This window comes from Xenopus laevis, chromosome 7L, assembly GCF_017654675.1.
Source record: "Xenopus laevis strain J_2021 chromosome 7L, Xenopus_laevis_v10.1, whole genome shotgun sequence".
In the NCBI taxonomy this organism is placed as follows: domain Eukaryota; kingdom Metazoa; phylum Chordata; class Amphibia; order Anura; family Pipidae; genus Xenopus; species Xenopus laevis.
The window spans coordinates 48,653,069-48,679,696 of NC_054383.1; the positions used below are offsets into that span (position 1 = coordinate 48,653,069).

Consider the following 26,628-nt stretch of genomic DNA (forward strand, 5'->3'; position numbering starts at 1 on the left):
AATGTGAAACAAAAAGAGATCATAGAGCATAGAGATCACTACTATGCTCTGCCACCAACATGAGAGAAGTTCAGCAGCCCTGCTGCTGGACCTGCATCTGTAGTGTGTCGATGATAGGAAATCCAAGCAGGCTGCCCCCTAGCACAAGCAGTAGTAGCGTCTGTATCAATCAATCCACTGTGCAGTCACAGGAGAGAACCTCCTTTCTCCCTCTTCTAAACCTACCTGTGCAGTACTCTGGCAAGGTCCTACTGCTGCTGTGACAAATAAAACTTAAAATATAATATCATATGTGCACTGTTTTGATCCAGAGGAAGGCAAAAAACCCAGCCCCGAATCCAGTGCCAATACCTTCCTGACCCTGAAGCTGATAAATACAATACAGACTCTCACAATTATAATGTGTAAAGATATAGAAACCACAATATAGCAGTGCTTTCATGAAAACATCCATATTCAGTTATTAATAGATAATATAACAACATAAAATAGAAAACTCCTGACATTTCATAAAATTTGCAAAATGGGGGAGGGTGGGTGGGATGTTTCTACCTGCTCAGAAGATAAGTAAGTGAACTGCTTCTTCCCCTGACATCAACTCCCTCTCTTACTCCGCCCTTGGGCCTGGCCATCTCTTGCTTTAACTCATTCCTTCTCACCTAAACACAGCTACATGTGATTCTGCACATCTCTGACCTAGACCAGTATAATTTGGCTGCTGGTGATTCTGATCCCTTATCATGCAGCCCCTGTGCTTATAGCTCCAGGGCTTTCCTTTCCAGAGAATTGGTGCTACATATAAAATGGGTTTCAGTGGGAGAATATATTGTTTATATCCCACTTCCCTTCCTCTTTTGAGGAGGGTCCTCCCACTACTGCCTTTAAACTCTACACAAACACTAACTGCCACCCTACCCTCACCCCCAACTGTGCATTAAAACTAGGCCATGGACCAACATCCAGTGAGCATGCTTGCAGATCCCGAGCATTGCACCTTTGCAGTAACCCATCAGCAATGAGTTGTGATCAGTCCTTTGTTCTTTATTTGAAATCTCAGGCACAAAAAAAGTACAGGGAAGGAAACAATTGTTTATTTTATAAGTTGTTCAAACAATTGCTTAAATTGAAGTAATTATTGCTATATAGTAATGCTGAGGCCTAATGAAGCATTATCTGGTGTAAGGCATATTCTCACTATGGCTATAGATGGTTGAGTGTTAGTAAATATGCTTACCACAGAATCGTACAGACAGCATCCTGAGCACAATGTTCTGGTACAATTGTTTGCACAGCTTGCACCCCTGGAGGCACTTTAGGCAGTGACATCCAGCCTTAGCCAATTATGGAGAGATTTAGGTGGAATGCTTATTTTCATATATACACCTGACATTCCAGTTTGAAGGGCAGTTAGGAGGACATTTGTGGTGGAAACTTATTTTATTGTTGAATAGCTGATACACCAATGTTATCCTAGAAAAGTTTTTATGAGCAAAATGGGGTCTTAAACAAATTTTGGAATAACAAGGGGGCTTAAACTACAACTGTCTGTCAACCATTGTTCTTGTCAGGGGTGTAATTATATCAAGGCACTGAGGGCCTGTGCCAAGGGCTGCACAGTTTTGGAGCCCTATTTTTTCAGTTTTTTTTTAAATACCCCCACCCTTCGCCACGGTTTTCCATTGGAAATCCGTTGAGTGAGTGGCGAGGTGTGGAATCATGTGGAAGTAACGTCACACGCACGTCGCACTGATGTTACTTCTGCTGCATACGTCGTGTGACCTCACCCGCACAACATGCTGATGTCACACGTGTGACATAAGGGATGTGTTTAGGTCCGGTGCCTAGGGCGGAATTGTACTAGAGCCCTGGTAGAAGTTAGAGTTTTCTGGATAACAGGTCTTTCCATTATTTGGATCTCCATACCTTAAGTATAGAAGTACTAGAAAATAATGTAAACATTAAATATGTTCAATAAGGATTTATTATATCTTAGTTTGGATCAAATACAAGGCACTGTTTTATTATTATTACAGAGAAAAAGAAAATAATTTGAAAAAATTGGATTATTTGGATAAAATGGAGTCTTCCCTCAATTCAGAGCTTTCTGAGTAACATACTTCCTGATAACGAAACCAATACTTGTGTAACACCAGTATGGGGTGCATGCAATGCATCAAACCAATGGGCATGTGACCACTCCATAATACTCGGCAATGCAGTCAATCACTTTGAGCCTTCTGTTGTTATGAGCAATGATGTCACATGACATCCCCTGTCTGCCTTAAACATACTTTTTCAATGATATCAGAGATATTACTGTAATGTAATTGGTTTATATATTTTAGCAAAAGACTGGTTGCCCAGTTCCAAAAAACATGTCAAACTGATTAAAAATGATAGTGAATAATACCAATTCCCAAATGCTTTCATAAGAAATGCAGATTGAAGGATTTTGCCAATTTAATTCTCCCAGCTGCAGTATCAGTGCTGGGTGTGCAAGACATCATGTAATTGCTTGTTGCACAGAATGTCTGTTGTTAAAAACAAGCAGGAATCATCCTGCTGACCAGTATAAAAGAAGGAAAGGCTTTAAATATTGATGTTGAAACTAACTCTCTGCAAAGTGGCCCAAAGTGCTTCTCTGACTATTTATCATGTTGTCTATGCAGAGCTGTCACTGGAGTGCTGCTGTAAGGGATATTGTCCTGTACTGGCCAGAATGGATCTTTATCATAGCATTGGAGACAATATCTCTGTGTCTAACCTTTCTGCTTCCAGTGCCTGGGTGCCCCACGTGAGTAGATTTATAAACCAAAATGTTCTTCCTTTATCAGGCATAAAAAAATTGATAGGGTACAGTCTGTTTATACTGCTTGCCCCTGTCCACAACATATATGGCAAAATCATACAATATGATTTAACAATATTACAGAGAAGGATTAAACATAATAAATAGCAATGCAACAAATGGCTGCCCTGACAACCTTGCTTACAGGAATTACTAAGAACATAAAGTATCAAGTACAAGGTTTACAATACATCTTGCGCCTATAAGTCACAGTGAATGCCGAAGAGCCACCCACATGCCACATCTTACATGGTACCAGGGTGCCACTCACAGACAGAAGCAAATGTTTGGTCTAAATTGAAGACTCGTCAAGTAGATTTGCACAGCAGTAAATGCAAAAAAGTAGTGTAAGATGCATAGTGGACAAAAAACCTCCTAATTTAAAAATTGAAAAAGCACCTTTAGTCCTGGAGGTCTGGCACTTACCCTTCCATAAATACAGGCCTTCCATCATACACATAAATATTATTTTGTTACTCAGTTATGCACAGTATGTCTTGCAAAATGGAACAAATATTCAAAAAAAACAGAAAAATGGCAATATTATTTACATTTTACATTTTCAATGGATTAAAAACTTCTGATCCGTGTTACTTGCTTTATTATACTTATTGTGATTATTTATACTGTATGTATTGCTTATGCTGGTTGAAGCATGGCTGCAACGCTTTGGCTTAATATTGGTTAATTCTTTAGGGTACTTTTTAGTAGTATTTGGGATTGCTGTTAGTAGGTACCCCTTACACTGTGCTACAGTCAGCCAGGGCCTGGGCATACATTTACCATGTAAAGTTGACTTTGCTTAAACCCCTGCATTCAGCTGTCACTATTATTGTGGAACCAGTGGCAGAACTTGTCAGCACCGTGTACCCCCCTGCCAAAAAATCTTTGAAGGGGCCTGATGCACAGCAACCCCTTCTCTGCCCACTCCCTGCCTCCTAAAAATCTCCCCATCAGCCATGGCCCTTGGAGGCATATAGCACAGGTACTATTGTTTCTTTCAAATTAAAAATTCTTGGAGCCATATTTTAACTCTTATATGGGCTAATGTTTGCAACTATGCCTTAGTATAAACAATGTGCACAATGTAAGGCATCTTGGTTGTAATTCCTTAGAGGTTACCTGGGCCCTGGAGGGATTGGTGACCATGGACAGTACCCAAACTGCACTGGAGGAGCAGCAGGATATATTGACAAGTGGCTGCTTGGAGCAGAACATATCTATCAAAATCCAACTTGTAAGGTAATGTTTTGTTGTCTTCATTATTTTGATAGAATTCAATTATGTAATTTATGTATTGTGTTTCTTGCTGCACTATTTATGTTGGCTCATATTATAAAAATACCATGGCCAGTAAATGGTTAACAGAGGCTGGTGAAACTGAGTCTGCCCCTGTTCACCAAAGCAAACTTTATAGCTTTATTAATTTTTGTAGAATTTGGAGTTTACCCATAAATATACTAAATGTTATTAATGTTAATAGAGAGCTGTGCATTTTCCCTTTGGCAAACTGTAATAAATATGCCCCTAGGTGTTCGGCCTCCCAGACGTAGGGGAGGTACACAAGCTCAGCCTTTTAGGTAAGAGGGATTCTTGAGATGCAGGACATGACATTCATGACATGAAGGTTCATTCTCTAATAATTTGTCTTCTAGGAGCTATATAAAACAACGCAGCCTTTCGACCCTGAGGGAGTACTGGGCACCATCAACTCAGCAATAATGGCATTTTTTGGATTGCAGGTACAGATTTGTTCAGCAGGCAGTTGACAAAGCATTTCAAGTTGCATTCCTTCCGGCATTAATGTAATTTGCCACTGGTAAAACATACCTATCTATGCTCAGGCCACTATACATGTACAAACAATCATATCAAATGAAGCTTCAGCCAAGTTTTCAGTCCTTTGCTCAGCATCAGATTTAATCAAATCCTTTAACTGTATCCTGTAACGGCAAGAGAGAAAAATTAGTCTGGCCCAGACAAGATTATTTCTATCTTTGAAGGCCACTAAATAAAAATAACAGTTATATGAAAGTATGAAAATGTGAAAGAACATGTTTTCAAGTGAAAAGTGCTTTTATATTATAATTCATATTTTTAACAGGACAGATATTATTATTTTTATCATTTTATTTATATAGTGTAGACATACTGCACAGTGCCAGGGCTGCCATCAAAATGGGGTCCATACAAGTTATTTATATGGGATCCTCCATGAACAAGCCAAGCCCCTTGTATATGCACTGTAAACAGCTGATGTTACTCTATAATGAGCAGTTCATATAAAGAGTTCCATTAATTAATGTGCTAATTAACAGTCACTTAATTTGGGGTCAGTAGGGTTTGCCCTAAGTTTAAACCCTGCCCACCTACTTGCCCCTGTCACACTGCACTTCCTGCTATTGCTTGATACACAAGTTATGTAAGTTTCTAAAAAGTAATGTAAGTTTTTCCATAAGTTACATATATTGCATAAGTTTAGGGGCCCAATGATCTTTTTGGCACAATAACTAGTAATTTCACTGCTGGAAAGTTCATGTAGGAGATGCTCATAAAATAATTTTTCTGTGCCCATTCTGTTATTGCATACCCCTACATACAATGCTGCTTAAACAGTTGGGTGACAAGTGAATACACAGTATGAAATATATTGTCATTTGTTCCTATTGTTATTTATCTAGTAGATACATTATATATACTGATTCCACGGTGGCAAGCACATTATTTAAAAACACGTCATTATCCAGCAAGGAGTGGGTTAAATATCAGAATGTGTTTCCTCTTTTCTCTAACCAGAACAACTAATAGCAACTAATAGCATCCTGTTTTCTTAGCTTTGTGATAAAATCCCATAGATTGGTCAGTAATGTGATTTCCCAAGAAATAGGTGAAAGGAGATGCTAATTGTTTGTCTTAATTATTGCTGGTGACTTTTACATCCTTGGTCAATAAGGTGAGGGAGAAGAATGTGTGTTTCTCCATATGTTTTATTAATCACTAACCTGCATTAGCTTTATCGCCTTTTAGTAGAATCTTCAGAGATGTTTATCACCTCTGGATACCAGTTATTTAAATTGGACTTGGCAGCTGTAGTGAGTAAGTTTTTTTTCTTTTGCAAAGCAGTTGCAAAGCAGAACATTATAGTCCTTTTGCATTTCCATCATCTTAAACACATTTTAATCACAATGACTAATTTATAACATGTTTAGGGGGCTTTTTTTGAAGAATTGAAGAACTTTGTTCAAAAGCTGTTGCTCAACAATTACAAGGAATCATTTATTGGAAAATATTTAATTTAACTCATAATCAGAGTCAGACTGGGCCAGCAGGACACTGAAAAAAAAATCTGGTGAGTCTGACCAACCCAGACCTGCTCCCCTCCTAGAACATTGTGCAATGCCCCTTGATCTCCCACCCAGCCCCAAATACGGCTGCGAGAAGGGGGAATAAGGTAGGCATGGTGCCTCTGTGGGGGCTTGTGGCTGGGACGGTGGCCCATGGAGTGTGCTGGGCAGGGGTACCTGGAGAGAGTGTGGGGACCCCTAAAGCCCCGGTGGGCCCCTGTCCTGAAAGTCCAATGCTGGCCCTCTTGCAGAAAATTCTTTAGATAAATAGATGCATTATACTACATGGGAACACATGCGTTAACAGACCCCATTTTACTTTATAGGGTCATCGAATTGATTTTGCAGGCACTTAACTTTTAGTATTGAGTACACTTCAGAATTTAAAGGCAGGTTGCAACTGGTCTTCATTTATTTATTTATTTTAGTTTTTGAAATATTTACTTTTTTCTGCAGCTTTCATGTTTGGAGAGTAATCTGTGATCTGGTAGCTAGGGTTTCATTATCATAGCAATCAGGGAGCCATCTTTAATTAAAAATTTCAGATAATTAGTAAATGGACTTAGGGCTAAACTGACCAGTACCTTTGTTGGATGTAATCTCATAGGTCAAAATATAATGGGACAGAAAAATCTGTGTAAACTGTCATGTGAAAACTGTCATGTGTAAACTACATGAAACATTTGCCATCGACATTACACACCTCTTGGATGGGAACACAACATGGCCAGTCTTCATCCAATGAGTAATTAATAGGGGTTGGTAAACCTTTTAGTTAACTTTTAGTATGTTATAGAATGACCATTGTTAAGCAACATTTCAATTGGTCTTCTTATTTATTTGTTTTGTTTTTTAATTATTTACATTTTTCTTCTGACCCTTTCCAGCTTTCAGATAGGAGTCACTGACCCTCCACTGATCTAAAATGCTCTGTAAAGCTACAAATGTTTTGTTATTTTTTATTTTTGTTTCATTACTAATCTTTCTATTCAGGCCCCTCCTATTCATATTCCAGTCTCTTATTCAAATCAATGCATGGTCTGCCAAAATTGCAAACTGAAGAGCTGCTGAATAAAAAGCTAAGTAACTCAAGAACCACAAATAATAAAAAATGTAAACATATTGCAGTTGATTTTGAATGACAGTTTAATTCAATATATATTTTAGGGGGACTCTATTTGCCTAGAATCACCAGAAATCCTGTCTCTCTACACGCAGAATAGTCTCAAACACAGTTATTTTTTTTAGATTTTGTTTGATCTGGAATCAGCTATATGAGTGAGCTCAAATATATATTCTAATATATAAGATATATTGAATCTAGCTATCAGTGAAAATCTGACACCCAACTTCATGAAGAGAGAATGAAGAGACACAGATGCTGAGTAGGGATGTAGCGAACGTCGGAAAAAAAGTTCGCGAACATATTCGCGAACTTGCGTCAAAAATGCGAACGGTTCGCGAACGTCGCGAACCCCATAGACTTCAATGGGAAGGCGAATTTTAAAAGCTAAAAAAGACATTTCTGGCCAGAAAAATGATTTTAAAGTTGTTTAAAGGGTGCAACGACCTGGACAGTGGCATGCCAGAGGGGGATCAAGGGCAAAAATGTATCTGAAAAATACATTGTTGACACAGCGCTGCGTTTTGTGCTGTAAAGGGCAGAAATCACACTACATTTCTAAACCTGTGTAATAAACTGCTTTAAAACGTCCGGCGTCTACATGCCAATCAAGTCGTGTAAAGGTTACAGCCTGTTCACACGCAAAGACGAAACGCGGCGCTTACTGCAACGCAAAAAAACACAAAGAGCTTTCATGAATGATACCGTCAAGTGAGCAAATAATAGTTTTGAATTACTAGTTGCTTGTCACCTCCAGGATGTTCGTCCTGTTGGTGGCAATATTTCTGTAGTGGTGTGTCAGGCAGAGGTAATTCAATGTACAGTGAAGTGAACCAAAAAACACTGATTCTGCAGTGTGGGCCCAGTTTTGGTATACTTTATTGATCACCTGCGGTGACCATAAAAGATGCGATTTTGCCACTGTTGCAGAACCCTGAAAAATTTGTCATGTGTACTTTCCTGAAAAATTATGTTTTTTTTGTCGCAGCCACTGAAGCACAGAGGCCAGAAAAAATATGCCATATGAATGCTAAAAATATAATTTTTTTTTGTCGCAGCCACTGAAGCACAGAGGCCAGAAAAAATATGCCATATGAATGCTAAAAATATAATTTTTTTTTGTCGCAGCCACTGAAGCACAGAGGCCAGAAAAAATATGCCATATGAATGCTAAAAATATAATTTTTTTTGTCGCAGCCACTGAAGCACAGAGGCCAGAAAAAATATGCCATATGAATGCTAAAAATATAATTTTTTTTTGTCGCAGCCACTGAAGCACAGAGGCCAGAAAAAATATGCCATATAAATGCTGAAAATATGAATTCTTTTTGGTCGCAGCCACTGAAGCACAGAGGCCAGAAAAAATATGCCATATAAATGCTAAAAATAGTCATTTTTTTTGTCGCAGCCACTGAAGCACAGAGGCCAGAAAAAATATGCCATATAAATGCTGAAAATAGTCATTTTTTTGGTCGCAGCCACTGAAGCACAGAGGCCAGAAAAAATATGCCATATAAATGCTGAAAATAGTAATTTTTTTTGTCGCAGCCACTGAAGCACAGAGGCCAGAAAAAATATGCCATATAAATGCTGAAAATAGTCATTTTTTTGGTTGCAGCCACTGAAGCACAGAGGCCAGAAAAATATGCCATATAAATGCTGAAAATAGTAATTTTTTTGTCGCAGCCACTGAAGCACAGAGGCCAGAAAAAATATGCCATATAAATGCTAAAAATAGTCATTTTTTTGGTCGCAGCCACTGAAGCACAGAGGCCAGAAAAAATATGCCATATAAATGCTGAAAATAGTCATTTTTTTTGTCGCAGCCACTGAAGCACAGAGGCCAGAAAAAATATGCCATATAAATGCTAAAAATAGTCATTTTTTTTGTCGCAGCCACTGAAGCACAGAGGCCAGAAAAAAAATATGCCATATAAATGCTGAAAATATTCATTTTTTTTTGTCGCAGCCACTGCAGCACAGAGGCCAGAAAAAATATGCCATATAAATGCTGAAAATATTAAATTTTTTGGTTGCAGCCACTGAAGCACAGAGGCCAGAAAAACTCAGGATTTACCTGGATTCAAATGAAACCAGTAGGGTTTGCACCCTAGTTTGTAACGGTGGCGGAGGGAGGAGGATGCTAAAGGACAGCTGTGTGTGGAGTCATGAGGCGTGCAGAGAAGGACAGCTGCATGGGGAGTCAGAACAAGTCTTCCGGCGTGCAGTAACCCTCCGAGATCCACGCCTCGTTCATTTTAATAAAGGTCAGGTAATCCACACTTTTGTGACCTAGGCGAGTTCTCTTCTCAGTTACAATCCCTCCTGCTGCACTGAAGGTTCTTTCTGAGAGGACACTTGAGGCGGGGCAAGACAAGAGGTTCATGGCAAATTGTGACAGCTCTGGCCACAGATCAAGCCTGTGCACCCAGTAGTCCAGGGGTTCATCATTCCTCAGAGTGTCGATATCTGCAGTTAATGCCAGGTAGTCCGCTACCTGCCGGTCGAGGCGTTCTTTGAGGGTGGATCCAGAAGGGTTCTGGCGCTGCCTTGGACTGAAAAACCTTTGCATGTCTGATGTTACAGAGTGGCCAAAGTGCTTTGTCCTTGCAGGTGCGCTCGTGGCAGGATTACTGGCACCTCTGCCCCTGGAATGTTGATGAGTTCCTGAAGTGACATCACCCTTATAGCATTGTACAACATGTTTTGCAGGCTGGTTTGTAAATGCAGCATCCACTTTATGCTTGTACCGAGGGTCTAGTAGCGTTGCGACCCAGTACAGGTCCTTCTCCTTAAGCCTCTTGATACGGGGGTCCTTCAACAGGCATGACAGCATGAAAGACCCCATTCTCACAAGGTTGGATGCAGAGGTATCCATCTCCGCTTCCTCGTTATCAAGGACTACATCATCCACGGTCTCCTCCCCCCAGCCACGTACAAGACCAGGGGTCCCCAAAAGGTCACCACAAGCCCCCTGGGAAGCCTGCTCCTGTTGGTCCTCCTCCTCCACAAAGCCACCTTCCTCCTCTGACTCCACTTCTGACACCTCTCCCTGCGTTGCAGCAGGTGCCTGGGCTCGTTCTGGTGATTCCGACCAGAAATCGTGCGCTTCCTGCTCCTCGTCACGCTGGTCTACAGCCTCATCTGTCACTCGTCGCACGGCACACTCCAGGAAGAAAGCAAAGGGTATTCGGTGCGACTGACCATGTTTGTAACCTCTTCAAAAGGGCGCATGAGCCTGCAGGCATCGCGCATAAGCACCCAGTAACGTGGGAAAAAAATCCCCAGCTCTGCAGATCCAGTCCTACCACACAGTTCAAGCAGGTATTCATTGACGGCTCTTTGTTGTTGCAGCAGACGTTCCAACATGAGGAGCGTTGAATTCCAGCGAGTCTGGCTGTCGCAAATTAAACGCCTGACTGGCATGTTCTACCGCTGCTGAATGTCAGCAAGGCGTGCCATGGCTGTGTAGGAACGTCTGAAATGGGCCGACACCTTCCTGGACTGCCTGAGAACGTCCTGGAATCCTGGGTACTTCGAGACAAAACGTTGGACATTCAGAACATGTGCCATGCAGGGCACATGTGTTAAATTGCCCAGTCTCAGTGCTGCCAACAGATTGCTTCTGTTGTCACACACCACTTTTCCGATCTTCAGTTGGTGTGGGGTCAGCCACCGATCGGCCTGTGACTGCAGAGATGACAGGAGTACAGATCCGGTATGGTTTCTGCTTTCCAGGCACGTCATCCCCAAGACAGCATGACAACGGCGTACCTGGCACGTCGAATAGCCTAGGGGGAGCTGGGGGTGCACAGGTGTGGAGGAGGAGGACCCAGCAGCAGAGGAGGAAGAAGAGGAAGAAGACGAGGTAGAGAGCGAAGGAGGAGTAGAGGTGGTGGCAGAACCGCGTGCAATCCGTGGCGGTGACACCAACTCCACTGTTGTTGTTGAGCCACACATTCCCTGCTTCCCAGCCATTACCAAGTTCACCCAGTGGGCAGTGTAGGTGACATACCTGCCCTGACCATGCTTGGAGGACCATGCGTCAGTAGTCATATGGACCTTTGGCCCAACACTAAGTGACAGAGATGCGGTGACTTGGCTCTGCACATGGTGGTACAGGTGTGGTATTCCCTTTTTTGAAAAAAAATTGCGGCTGGGTACCTTCCACTGCGGTGTCCCAATTGCTACAAATTTGCGGAAGGCCTCAGAGTCCACCAGCTGGTATGGTAAAAGCTGGCGGGCTAAGAGTGCAGACAAGCCAGCTGTCAGACGCCGGGCAAGGGGGTGACTCGCAGACATTGGCTTCTTACGCTCAAACATGGCCCTCACAGAAACTTGGCTGGGGGCAGATGACTGGGAATGGGAACTGGTGGTCAAGGTGGAAGGCGGAGTGGAGGGTGGTTCAGACGGGTCAAGGACAGCAGAGGTAGAGCAGTAAGATGCTGGACCAGAAGGAGGGTGGCTTTTAGTTTGTCTGTTGCCTTTGAGGTGTTGCTCCCAAAGTGCTTTGTGCTTGCCGTTCATGTGCCTTCGCATAGAAGTTGTACCTATGTGGCTGTTGGGCTTCCCAAGACTCAGTTTCTGACTGCACTCATTGCAAATTACAACGCTTTTGTCAGAGGCACACACATTAAAAAAATCCCACACTGCTGACCTTTTTGAAGCTGGCAATCTGGCGGTAACAGTAGAAGTTGGCGGCGTTGGCGGCAATGGCGGGTGCGTTGGCCGGCTGACCACAGGTGCCGATACATGTTGTTGCCCTACTGTTCCCTGCGAGCTGTCCTCCCTGCTTCTTCTAAGTCTTATTCTCCTCCTGCCTCTCTGACTCTCCGTCTCTCCATCTGAACTATCCTCCTCTTGCTCTCTTCTACTGGGCACCCACAAAACATCAATCTCCTCATCATCATTCTCCTCAGATGCATCAATTTCTTCTAACAGCTCACAGAAGGAAGCAGCAGCGGGGACCTCCTCATCACTCATTATGTCCATCTCTGTTGTGTTCTCTGCCAGAATTAAATCTGGTGTAACGTCCTCATCTCCTTCATCTTCTTCTGCCAATAATGGTTGCGCATCACTCAGTTCAAGAAACTCATGTGAAAATAACTCCTCTGACTCCAGTGAAGAAAGGGCGCCGGTGGTGGAGGAAGTGTTACGTGGGGTGTCCATAGCAGTGGAGGATGAGGATGTTGTGGTAAAGTTAGAAACGGTAGAGGATGGGGTGTGCTGTGTAAGCCAGTCAACTACCTCTTCAGCATTTTGGGAGTTCAGGGTCATTGCCTTTTTAAAACTGGGCAATTTCCTAGGGCCACAGGATAGCATAGCAGCACGGCCCCTAGTGCCTCTGCGTGGCGGCCTGCCTTTGCCTGGCATTATTTTTAAAACAACAACAACAACAACTCAGGTGGTGTTTCTGGAGACGGTATTATTATTGATATTTAGACAGAATGTGAAAAAGCTCACACAGCTAGATAGCAGTTGTTTGAAAATGAAGAACACACTGGGCAAACAAATTGAAACAATGCCTGCAAGGTCAACGTATACACTACAGCAGTGGATACGGAATATATTATTGCTGCTTGAAAAACGTCACTCAGGTGGTGTTTCTGGAGACGGTATTATTATTGATATTTAGACAGAATGTGAAAAAGCTCACACAGCTAGATGGCAGTGGTTTGAAGAACACACTGGGCAAACAATGCCTACAAGGTCAACGTATACACTACTACAGCAGTGGATACGGAATATATTATTGCTGCTTGAAAAACGTCACTCGGGTGGTGGTTCTGGAGACGGTATTATTATTGATATTTAGACAGAATGTGAAAAAGCTCACACAGCTAGATGGCAGTGGTTTGAAGAACACACTGGGCAAACAATGCCTACAAGGTCAACGTATACACTACTACAGCAGTGGATACGGAATATATTATTGCTGCTTGAAAAACATCACTCGGGTGGTGGTTCTGGAGACGGTATTATTATTGATATTTAGACAGAATGTGAAAAAGCTCACACAGCTAGATGGCAGTTGTTTGAAAATGAAGAACACACTGGGCAAACAAATTGAAACAATGCCTGCAAGGTCAACGTATACACTACAGCAGTGGATACGGAATATATTATTGCTGCTTGAAAAACGTCACTCAGGTGGTGTTTCTGGAGACGGTATTATTATTGATATTTAGACAGAATGTGAAAAAGCTCACACAGCTAGATGGCAGTGGTTTGAAGAACACACTGGGCAAACAATGCCTACAAGGTCAACGTATACACTACTACAGCAGTGGATACGGAATATATTATTGCTGCTTGAAAAACGTCACTCGGGTGGTGGTTCTGGAGACTGTATTATTATTGATATTTAGACAGAATGTGAAAAAGCTCACACAGCTAGATGGCAGTTGTTTGAAGAACACACTGGGCAAACAATGCCTACAAGGTCAACGTATACACTACTACAGCAGTGGATACGGAATATATTATTGCTGCTTGAAAAACGTCACTCGGGTGGTGGTTCTGGAGACGGTATTATTATTGATATTTAGACAGAATGTGAAAAAGCTCACACAGCTAGATGGCAGTTGTTTGAAAATGAAGAACACACTGGGCAAACAAATTGAAACAATGCCTGCAAGGTCAACGTATACACTACAGCAGTGGATACGGAATATATTATTGCTGTTTGAAAAACGTCACTCAGGTGGTGTTTCTGGAGACGGTATTATTATTGATATTTAGACAGAATGTGAAAAAGCTCACACAGCTAGATGGCAGTGGTTTGAAGAACACACTGGGCAAACAATGCCTACAAGGTCAACGTATACACTACTACAGCAGTGGATACGGAATATATTATTGCTGCTTGAAAAACGTCACTCGGGTGGTGGTTCTGGAGACGGTATTATTATTGATATTTAGACAGAATGTGAAAAAGCTCACACAGCTAGATGGCAGTTGTTTGAAGAACACACTGGGCAAACAATGCCTACAAGGTCAACGTATACACTACTACAGCAGTGGATACGGAATATATTATTGCTGCTTGAAAAACGTCACTCGGGTGGTGGTTCTGGAGACGGTATTATTATTGATATTTAGACAGAATGTGAAAAAGCTCACACAGCTAGATGGCAGTTGTTTGAAAATGAAGAACACACTGGGCAAACAAATTGAAACAATGCCTGCAAGGTCAACGTATACACTACAGCAGTGGATACGGAATATATTATTGCTGCTTGAAAAACGTCACTCAGGTGGTGTTTCTGGAGACGGTATTATTATTGATATTTAGACAGAATGTGAAAAAGCTCACACAGCTAGATGGCAGTGGTTTGAAGAACACACTGGGCAAACAATGCCTACAAGGTCAACGTATACACTACTACAGCAGTGGATACGGAATATATTATTGCTGCTTGAAAAACTTCACTCGGGTGGTGGTTCTGGAGACGGTATTATTATTGATATTTAGACAGAATGTGAAAAAGCTCACACTGCTAGATGGCAGTGGTTTGAAGAACACACTGGGCAAAAAATGACTACAAGGTCAACGTATACACTACTACAGCAGTGGATACGGAATATATTATTGCTGCTTGAAAAACGTCACTCAGGTGGTGTTTCTGGAGACGGTATTATTATTGATATTTAGACAGAATGTGAAAAAGCTCACACAGCTAGATGGCAGTGGTTTGAAGAACACACTGGGCAAACAATGCCTACAAGGTCAACGTATACACTACTACAGCAGTGGATACGGAATATATTATTGCTGCTTGAAAAACGTCACTCGGGTGGTGGTTCTGGAGACGGTATTATTATTGATATTTAGACAGAATGTGAAAAAGCTCACACAGCTAGATGGCAGTGGTTTGAAGAACACACTGGGCAAACAATGCCTACAAGGTCAACGTATACACTACTACAGCAGTGGATACGGAATATATTATTGCTGCTTGAAAAACATCACTCGGGTGGTGGTTCTGGAGACGGTATTATTATTGATATTTAGACAGAATGTGAAAAAGCTCACACAGCTAGATGGCAGTTGTTTGAAAATGAAGAACACACTGGGCAAACAAATTGAAACAATGCCTGCAAGGTCAACGTATACACTACAGCAGTGGATACGGAATATATTATTGCTGCTTGAAAAACGTCACTCGGGTGGTGGTTCTGGAGACGGTATTATTATTGATATTTAGACAGAATGTGAAAAAGCTCACACAGCTAGATGGCAGTGGTTTGAAGAACACACTGGGCAAACAATGCCTACAAGGTCAACGTATACACTACTACAGCAGTGGATACGGAATATATTATTGCTGCTTGAAAAACGTCACTCGGGTGGTGGTTCTGGAGACGGTATTATTATTGATATTTAGACAGAATGTGAAAAAGCTCACACAGCTAGATTGCAGTTGTTTGAAGAACACACTGGGCAAACAATGCCTACAAGGTCAACGTATACACTACTACAGCAGTGGATACGGAATATATTATTGCTGCTTGAAAAACGTCACTCGGGTGGTGGTTCTGGAGACGGTATTATTATTGATATTTAGACAGAATGTGAAAAAGCTCACACAGCTAGATGGCAGTTGTTTTGAAAATGAAGAACACACTGGGCAAACAAATTGAAACAATGCCTGCAAGGTCAACGTATACACTACAGCAGTGGATACGGAATATATTATTGCTGCTTGAAAAACGTCACTCAGGTGGTGTTTCTGGAGACATTATTATTATTGATATTTAGACAGAATGTGAAAAAGCTCACACAGCTAGATGGCAGTGGTTTGAAGAACACACTGGGCAAACAATGCCTACAAGGTCAACGTATACACTACTACAGCAGTGGATACGGAATATATTATTGCTGCTTGAAAAACGTCACTCGGGTGGTGGTTCTGGAGACTGTATTATTATTGATATTTAGACAGAATGTGAAAAAGCTCACACAGCTAGATGGCAGTTGTTTGAAGAACACACTGGGCAAACAATGCCTACAAGGTCAACGTATACACTACTACAGCAGTGGATACGGAATATATTATTGCTGCTTGAAAAACGTCACTCGGGTGGTGGTTCTGGAGACGGTATTATTATTGATATTTAGACAGAATGTGAAAAAGCTCACACAGCTAGATGGCAGTTGTTTGAAAATGAAGAACACACTGGGCAAACAAATTGAAACAATGCCTGCAAGGTCAACGTATACACTACAGCAGTGGATACGGAATATATTATTGCTGCTTGAAAAACGTCACTCAGGTGGTGTTTCTGGAGACGGTATTATTATTGATATTTAGACAGAATGTGAAAAAGCTCACACAGCTAGATGGCAGTGGTTTGAAGAACACACTGGGCAAACAATGCCTACAAGGTCAACGTATACACTACTACAGCAGTGGATACGGAATATATTATTGCTGCTTGAAAAACGTCACTCGGGTGGTGGTTCTGGAGACGGTATTATTATTGATATTTAGACAGAATGTGAAAAAGCTCACACAGCTAGATGGCAGTTGTTTGAAGAACACACTGGGCAAACAATGCCTACAAGGTCAACGTATACACTACTACAGCAGTGGATACGGAATATATTATTGCTGCTTGAAAAACGTCACTCGGGTGGTGGTTCTGGAGACGGTATTATTATTGATATTTAGACAGAATGTGAAAAAGCTCACACAGCTAGATGGCAGTTGTTTGAAAATGAAGAACACACTGGGCAAACAAATTGAAACAATGCCTGCAAGGTCAACGTATAGACTACAGCAGTGGATACGGAATATATTATTGCTGCTTGAAAAACGTCACTCAGGTGGTGTTTCTGGAGACATTATTATTATTGATATTTAGACAGAATGTGAAAAGCTCACACAGCTAGATGGCAGTGGTTTGAAGAACACACTGGGCAAACAATGCCTACAAGGTCAACGTATACACTACTACAGCAGTGGATACGGAATATATTATTGCTGCTTGAAAAACGTCACTCGGGTGGTGGTTCTGGAGACTGTATTATTATTGATATTTAGACAGAATGTGAAAAAGCTCACACAGCTAGATGGCAGTTGTTTGAAGAACACACTGGGCAAACAATGCCTACAAGGTCAACGTATACACTACTACAGCAGTGGATACGGAATATATTATTGCTGCTTGAAAAACGTCACTCGGGTGGTGGTTCTGGAGACGGTATTATTATTGATATTTAGACAGAATGTGAAAAAGCTCACACAGCTAGATGGCAGTTGTTTGAAAATGAAGAACACACTGGGCAAACAAATTGAAACAATGCCTGCAAGGTCAACGTATACACTACAGCAGTAGATACGGAATATATTATTGCTGCTTGAAAAACGTCACTCGGGTGGTGGTTCTGGAGACGGTATTATTATTGATATTTAGACAGAATGTGAAAAAGCTCACACAGCTAGATGGCAGTGGTTTGAAGAACACACTGGGCAAACAATGCCTACAAGGTCAACGTATACACTACTACAGCAGTGGATACGGAATATATTATTGCTGCTTGAAAAACGTCACTCGGGTGGTGGTTCTGGAGACGGTATTATTATTGATATTTAGACAGAATGTGAAAAAGCTCACACAGCTAGATGGCAGTTGTTTGAAGAACACACTGGGCAAACAATGCCTACAAGGTCAACGTATACACTACTACAGCAGTGGATACGGAATATATTATTGCTGCTTGAAAAACGTCACTCGGGTGGTGGTTCTGGAGACGGTATTATTATTGATATTTAGACAGAATGTGAAAAAGCTCACACAGCTAGATGGCAGTTGTTTGAAAATGAAGAACACACTGGGCAAACAAATTGAAACAATGCCTGCAAGGTCAACGTATACACTACAGCAGTGGATACGGAATATATTATTGCTGCTTGAAAAACGTCACTCAGGTGGTGTTTCTGGAGACGGTATTATTATTGATATTTAGACAGAATGTGAAAAAGCTCACACAGCTAGATGGCAGTGGTTTGAAGAACACACTGGGCAAACAATGCCTACAAGGTCAACGTATACACTACTACAGCAGTGGATACGGAATATATTATTGCTGCTTGAAAAACGTCACTAGGGTGGTGGTTCTGGAGACGGTATTATTATTGATATTTAGACAGAATGTGAAAAAGCTCACACTGCTAGATGGCAGTGGTTTGAAGAACACACTGGGCAAACAATGACTACAAGGTCAACGTATACACTACTACAGCAGTGGATACGGAATATATTATTGCTGCTTGAAAAACGTCACTCGGGTGGTGGTTCTGGAGACTGTATTATTATTGATATTTAGACAGAATGTGAAAAAGCTCACACAGCTAGATGGCAGTTGTTTGAAGAACACACTGGGCAAATAATGCCTGCAAGTGCACTACTATTGGTGCACTACTATGAAGAACAGCAAACAGCACTGGACACGTTAAAGAACAGTAAGATAAGTAAAATAAAAATAAAAATATATGTATATTAAAAAAAAAAAATTACTCGGGTTGGTGCTGCTGAACTACTAGGAGCAGCACAGTAGCACACCAGTCCCACTCCCCAACACAGCTAGACTAATAGCACTGGGCTCTTATAGTAGCAAAGTAAAAAAACAAAAAAGAAAATAAAAGCAGTCCTTACAAGGACTATTGGGTTATTACAGCAGTCAGCAGATGAGATCAGAAGAGATCAGTGCCCAACCACAGCAGCTACATACAGAGCACTGCAGTAGAAGGTAGATTACTAGCCAGCAAAGCTACCTAACCTAAAATGTCCCTCAAATCCCTGCAGAGTTCTGTCCCTCCAATACAGAGCAGTATCAAGTAGATTACTAGCCAGCAAAGTTACTATCAACTGTCCCTCAAATCACTAACAGCTCTCTCCCTACACTAGCTCTTCCAAGCACACACAGGCAGAATGAAAAACGCTGCAGGGCTTCAGTTTATATATGGAAGGGGAGTGGTCCAGGGGGTGTGGGGGTGGTCCAGGAGGGAGAGCTTCCTGATTGGCTGCCATGTATCTGCTGGTCTGGGGTGAGAGGTAAAAAAAAAGCGCCAGCTAAGGCGAACCCAAAATGGCGAACGTCACGCGACGTTCGCAAACATTCGGCGAGCGCGAACAGTCGATGTTCGCGCGAACAAGTTCGCCGGCGAACAGTCTGCGACATCCCTAATGCTGAGCGAGGGATTCTGAACATAAACTTCATTATTTCAGAAATTGCAGACCCATACTGCTGTCTGGCTGTCTGATCCACTGAACAGTTAAAAGTCCAGGCTTTATTAGCAGACAGAACAATAAGAGTAAGAGGTACTAAAAATGTTTTTTTTTTGCTGATAAAAAGGAATCCCAAACAAGGAATGTATATTTATTCCCATAGGAAGTCTACATACTTAATTTCTTAAACAGATGATTCAAGTCTGAAAATAAAATAACTATGGGTTTGCATGTCACGCCTGAAGGCAAATGTAACTGCAAGCAATTCTCTTTTCTTGGAATAGGTTCTGTCTTCTTATATTAATGTCTGCTTCACAGGTGAGCAAAGACTTGAATTTTCCCTTAAGTGCGATTGACTCTGCAGATATTTTATTAGTGCTAAATCTGACACGTTCTGTTGTAACCTTTTTCCACAATACATTTTCCTAGTCTACAGGTGCAAATTGGCTGTTACAACCAAGAGTTCCAGAGATGCAGTACAGCAAAGTTCAGTACAATCCCACATACAAAAAATTATTTAAATTGCATAATGAAAATGTTAAACTAAATTACAGCACAAGAGGTTTTTTTCAGTTAGGCAGCCATAACAACTTGTGATTGATAAGCCCTGTATGGATAACAGAGAAATAATAGCTATCATGTTACAAAAGTAATCAGAAAGTTTACAACAGTTCATAAACATTTTATTAGGAAATGTAAACGTATCCAAATATACGTCCTATAACATGGTGCATACATATAGCAACATGCCTTGCCTTGTACACATAATTGAGGGTTGAAGGAGTTTCAAACCTTACAAACACTTTTTTTCAGTTCAGCTGTTTTGACTGCTTTTTTAAAATTGATGTTTAATATTTAATGTTAAATGTTCCTGACTGTTGTTTGTCTGGCAGCTCTGTTATTCAGGTGAAGTTTCTGAACTGTTACAGCTACATAAGTTGATACATTTCACAGCAGCATCTGTGGAATATTAGCAACTATTGTATCAATAGCTGCCTTTAATGGATTCTGCTCAGCAGGGTCAGGGATAAGAAATGTATAAATGTATGTATCATTTAGTTTACAGCGTTGGTGACCCCTCCTCCCAGAGCTGCTTTAGATAAGAAGGTGAAAATGAAACTTTAAGCTTCAATATTAGAAAAATGTACACAAATAGTAAGTATTTGAAAAAAAGTCTTAATTTTGTGTGAACTATCTGAAACCAACTAAACTGAAAAAAGTGTTGGAAGATAAAGAACCCCTTAAAACCTGAATATGTTTCATATTGTTTTATAGTAGCATCTTATAAAAATCGTACACACATGAAAGTGTAAACATAGATTTTTATTATTAGCGTAGATGTTGGTCAAAGGAAATTTCAAGAAGCGTCTGCCTTGTGTAGGGATCCTTAAATACATCATTTTTGACAAACATTACTGTATGTTGGTCTTTTGGAATCACCTCCTCAGCAGGTTTTCCACCATTGCTACCCTCTCAACTGTCATAGTCTCCACTGATGCAGCTATGAGCAGACCTTTCTACTTCTACCAGTCTTGCTAGCTAAAGGTATCGCTGACCACTTTTGTATGTGCGTGTGTGTATTTTCACCATTTTTTGGTATCTTTCATTTCCCAGGAACATCTGAGTACTGGGGTTTTTTCTGAACAAAGAATTTTATTGAAGCAGTATTCAGTTGTATGAAGTTAAATCAAATGTGAAAAACTGGCTGTGCAAAAATTCAGTTACCCTTTTAATTTTGCTAATTTGAATGCTCAATACTGATTACTGGCAACACCAAATTGGTTGGATTAGCTTGTTGAGCCTTGTACTTCATAGGCAGGTGTGTCCAATCATGAGAAAAGGTATTTAAGGTGGTCAATTGCAAGTTGTGCTTCTGTTTGACTCTCCTCTGAAGAGTGACAGCATGGGATCCTCAAAGCAACTCTCAAAAGATCTGAAAACAAAGATTGTTCAGTATCATGGTTTAGGGGAAGGCTACAAAAAGCTATCTCAGAGGTTTAAACTGTCAGTTTTAACTGTAAGGAATGCAATCAGGAAATGGAAGGCCACAGGCACAGTTGCAGTAAACCCCAGGTCTGGCAGGCCAAGAAAAATACAGGAGCAGCATATGCGGAGGATTTGTTACAGACAACCTAAAGATCACCTCCAAAGACCTGCATGGACATCTTGCTGCAGATGGTATATCTGTACATCGTTCTACAATTCCGGGCAATTTGCACAAAGAACATCTGAATGGCAGGGTGATGAGAAAGAAGCCCTTTCTGCATTCACGCCACAAAAAGAGTCGCTTGTTGTATGCAAAAGCTCATTTAGACAAGCCACAGTAATTTTGAAACAAAGTGCTTTGGACCGATGAGACAAAAATTCAGTTATTTGGTCATAACAAAAGGCGTTTTGCATGGCGGAAGAAGAATTCCAAGAAAAACACCTGCTACCTACTGTCAAATTTGGTGGAGGTTCCATCAAGCTGTGGGTCTAGTTCAGGGACTGGGGTCCTTGTTAAAGTCGAGAGTCGGATGAATTCAACCCAATATCAACAAATTGTTCAGGATAATGTTCAAGCATCAGTCACAAAGTTGAAGTTACGCAGGGGTTGGATATTTCAACAGGACAATGACCCTAAACACACTTTGAAATCTACAAAGGCATGGTAGAGGGAGAAGTACAATATTCTGGAATGGCCGTCACAGTCCCCTGACTTGAATATCATCGAAAATCTATGGGATGATTTGAAGCAGGCTGTCCATGTTTGGCAGCCATCAAATTTAACTGAAATGAAGAGATTTTGTATGGTCCAATGGTCAAAAATACCGCCATCCAGAATCCAGACACTCGTCAAAGGCTATAGAAGGCATTTAGAGGCTGTTACATTTGCAAAAGGAGGCTCAACTAAGTACTGATGTAATATCTCAGGTGGAGTGCCCAAATGTATGCTCCTGTCTAATTTTGTTATTATGTGTATTGCATATTTTCTGTTAATCCAATAAACTTTATGTCACTGCTGAATACTTCTGTTTCCATAAGGATTGTAATATAATAAAATGAAGTTGCTACTTTGAAATCGAAGCCAATGATAATCAAAACTCCAAAGAATTAAGAGAGGTTCCAAAACTTTTTCATTTGACTGTACATGGACTTTATCCATAATGTTTAAGAGAAAAATGTAGGAAAAGGGTAGCTCACCGATCTCCAAATATTGCAGAGAAGTTCACACTGTGCAATACTCATTATAGTAATATTTAATCTAGAGGTTTAGAAGCAGATATTTCATTATTAAAGTTTTTTTTAATTTAAAGTATTTTCCTGCTTCCTCTGTAGACATTGTTTGTTGTCTGACACTTAACTTGACCTGTGAGTTGTTTATTGTACCCTTTTCTGCCCTTGACCTCAACCAGTTTTGTTGGATTCTACTGAAATATGCCACTAGATACATTTAATAGCTTGTCGCATTTCCCTGACTTCAGCTCAGTTTGGATAACCTCCTCTCTCTTTATGTGTTTAAATCCTTAAATCAGCTGAGTACAGGACTGATTACCCTAAAACAAAGTCAATTGCATTGGACAGAAGTGCATATAAAATGTCTGTGATTATGGGCAAATGCTGGAGGTTCAGTACAGCTCCATTGAGAATCGTGTCAATAAATCTACAGGACTGAGCATTGGGATCTGAAGATGGGTTGGAGTAGTTAGCAGGATGGCACAGGCCAAGCCATAGTCACTGGTTGGAGTGATGACAAAGCAGTGGGCTCCAGTCAGTGAGACTGTTCCTCTACCATGGATAAGGTTGTAGTAGAAGAGTAACACAACATTGTAGAGATGTTGCCAATGCTATAACTGAAGGATATATTTACAATAAAGATAAAGGGTAAATATTTTTCAGAGATGCAATTGCTTTGGATGCTGACTTTGCCAAGAGTAGTTGAATTAGCCACCATGATTGGCCCATGTACAGCCAGCTTGCAGTTTTTGTCTTGCCAAGGCAAATATTAATTCCCTGAATTGTTGGCCACAAACTTTGTCACCTCACACAAGGGTGCACAGTCCAGTAGTTTGGCATGTTACATGACATTATAAGGGACATGGTCAGCTGAATGGTCACAGTAGAAGCTATTCCAATGGTTTTTACATAGTATAACTCTTACAAAGGGATGATCTAAGTTCATTCCAGATTAGTTTTGAAGAACAGTGTTGCAGCATATAGTGGTCTGGTAATTATGATACCATGTTCTGAGTGTGTAACCTTGGAATACCATGCTAGCCCATTTATGAATGAAACCAAAGTCCCTGTTTGCACCGGTATTGGATACAATTCGTACTTGAAATGATATACATCTCCCTTATTTAAGATTGAGATTTTTAGACATTGTCACAAATGTAAGATCCTTCCCTTTTTTCATAAAACTCTTCACGGTGCTGTAGAATGTTCATTTTCAGGGATGGGCGAATTTGACCCGTTTCGCTTCGCCAAAAATTCGCCGCCGGCGAAATGTCGCAGACGCCCATTAAAGTCTATGGTCGTCAAAAAAATTTTGTCGCGCGGCGAAATTATTTTGTCGCGCGTCTCTTTTTTTTTGACGCACGTCTCCATACAAGTCTATGGGCGTCATTTTTTCGGCGAAACGAGGCGAAAAAATTCGCCCATCCCTATTCATTTTTATCTAAACCCTCTCTTTCACGTGTTCTAGTTCATTATTCTAGATTGCTGACTCTGATTGCAGTTATAAAATTACATGTTGGCCTTTTAAATAAATAGAACATGACACGTAATTATATTACAAGGGGTACAGTTTGTTCTGCAGTAAATTTTGAATGGAACACACAGCATATTTAGCATATATCAGGGTTTAACCATTTGGGTGCCAGTCTGTATAATTCTGTGTCATTGTGCTGTTGAATGCAGAAATAAACAATAGTATACTTTTAAGTTAGTAATACAGCTTCTTGTAGGTTTTTACAATAATAAATGTGACGAGTTTACTTAGTTACACAATTGATTCATTTCCCTATAATACTGTATATTTATTGAAATGTTTATGGCTGAACAGTGAATGAGGTAGCAATGACAACATTTGCTCTTTTGAATGATGGACTTTTACAGTATTTGATAATTATTTGACAGATTTGAAATATGAAACATGAATTTGCATACAGGTATGGGACCTTTTATTCAGAATGCTCAGGACCTGCGGTTTTCCTGATAAGGGGCATTTCCTTAACTTCCATACAATAAGTCTACCAAAAAAATGTAAACATTAAATAAACCTAATAGAGTTGTTTGGTCTCCAGGTAATGTTGTTGTTGTACCATGTTAGCAAAAACAATTCCTGGTGTGCAATCCGTCATTTGGAAACCCATTTCCCATAGACTTCATTTTATGCAAATATTCCAAATTTTTAAAACTGATTTCCTTTTTTTCTGTAATAATAAAACAGTACCTTGTACTAAGACTAAGATATACTGTAATTAATCCTTATTGGAAGCAAAACCAGCCTTTAGAGTTTACTTAATGTTTACAGGATTTTCTAGTAGACATAAGGTATGAAGATCCACATTACGGAAAGATACATTTTACAGAAAACTCCAGGTCCTGAACATCCTGGATAACAGGTCCCATACCTGTACAAAACTGTAATAATTTAAAATTGTAGTATGTTTTCCAGCATGATGTTGTGATGGCTGATTTTGTTATTGCTTTTAAGAGTGGCTCAGATGATTTCTTGGACAAGCATAATATCTTGGGCTATTGTGATACTAAAATCTACAATTAGTATAGATGTTTTTTATGTGAAAGTATATAGATAAGTCGCAATAAATATGTGTATATGAGTGCACTGGGGATGGACTTTGGTCTTTTTTCTACCCAACTTATCTATGTAACTGTGTAAAAGATTAAGAGCCAGAAACATTTATAAAATTATTTTAGTTGGCCTTTGAACAAGCACAGCAGCTGCTGGCTGAAACCAAATAAATGATATTATGTGAGATATACTACTTAATGCTGCTGTATAGAAATGAGATAATCGCTTACATTTTTTATTTTGCTTACAAAATGTCCCTGTTCCCTGTCACTAGCTTAATACCTAAATGTACTTTATCCGGAGCATTCAATTTAGTTCAGTATTTCTGTTCAGACATGTAACAGCCAGGACACATTTCCTGCAAATGTTTTTAACCATATCTGTAATGTTTCCCTGGGGACTACAGTTAACAAGTCTATCTGTCCATTTATCTATATATGGTGAGTGAGAGGGGAAACTAGTAGATGCCACTAACTTTTCTGTGTTTGCAAACCTACAAATCTATCTATCATATGTCTATTTGTCAGTCTTTCTGCCAATCATCTATCCATTGTGACAGTAACGGAACTAGAGGGGGGCGAGCCCTGGTGCCTGACGCGCAGCCTCCGTACTCGATTTTCTGCACGCATTTCAGTGGCGCACGAGCTGCCGGGGGGCCCTGAGGGGGTGCGGGCCCTGGCCCGCTCGCACCCCCTGCTCCCCCGGTAGTTCCGCTACTGCATTGTGAGTGTTGAACATGGTAACTATGCTGATTTATGAAATGGGAACTGGGGAATGTTAAAGGACAATTATTTTTTGCACCGGAGTGAATTGTTGCAGTGTGTTAAATCAGAAACCTGCTAACTATTAACTGCTATATAAAAATTATTAAGGGGCTGTAAATTAACCCCATAAGAGATTTTTCAGTTGTTTCCAGCAAAACTGAGCCATAAGTATGGTTTGCTGTGAAATATAAAGAAGACAAATACGGTGTAAACGTTATTTTACAACTGGGCCTTGCATTGTCTGTTGCATATTTAGTTCAGGAAAGTGTGCAAGAGCTCCAGGCACAATCTAAAGAAAATTATATTTCTGGCAGGATTTATAATAATGTTGCCAAGCAAAGAAAATGAATGTACAGTGCACAGTATAATTTGTGTTTTCTGCTTGGAACAGCAGGCCAGGCTGATATGCAATGTTTCACTGAGTGTATAATTATTGTTTGTATTCATTTTTATATTAAAATTTTTTATTGCCCCATCTTTTCTTACAGTACTCTACAGCTTACGGCTACAAATGTAGC

The 26,628-nt window shown here is 40.5% G+C and overlaps 1 protein-coding gene across 1 annotated transcript in view; it reads left to right on the plus strand.

Moving 5' to 3' along the window:
- Nucleotides 1-26,628, plus strand: part of LOC108695792 (heparan-alpha-glucosaminide N-acetyltransferase) — a 208,757-nt gene that overhangs the window by 122,303 nt on the left and 59,826 nt on the right. The window contains exons 12-14 of the mRNA XM_041568935.1: nucleotides 2,670-2,794; nucleotides 3,964-4,090; nucleotides 4,504-4,590. Of these exons, the coding sequence (XP_041424869.1) occupies nucleotides 2,670-2,794; nucleotides 3,964-4,090; nucleotides 4,504-4,590 (339 nt within the window). The remainder of the gene's footprint in view (nucleotides 1-2,669; nucleotides 2,795-3,963; nucleotides 4,091-4,503; nucleotides 4,591-26,628) is intronic.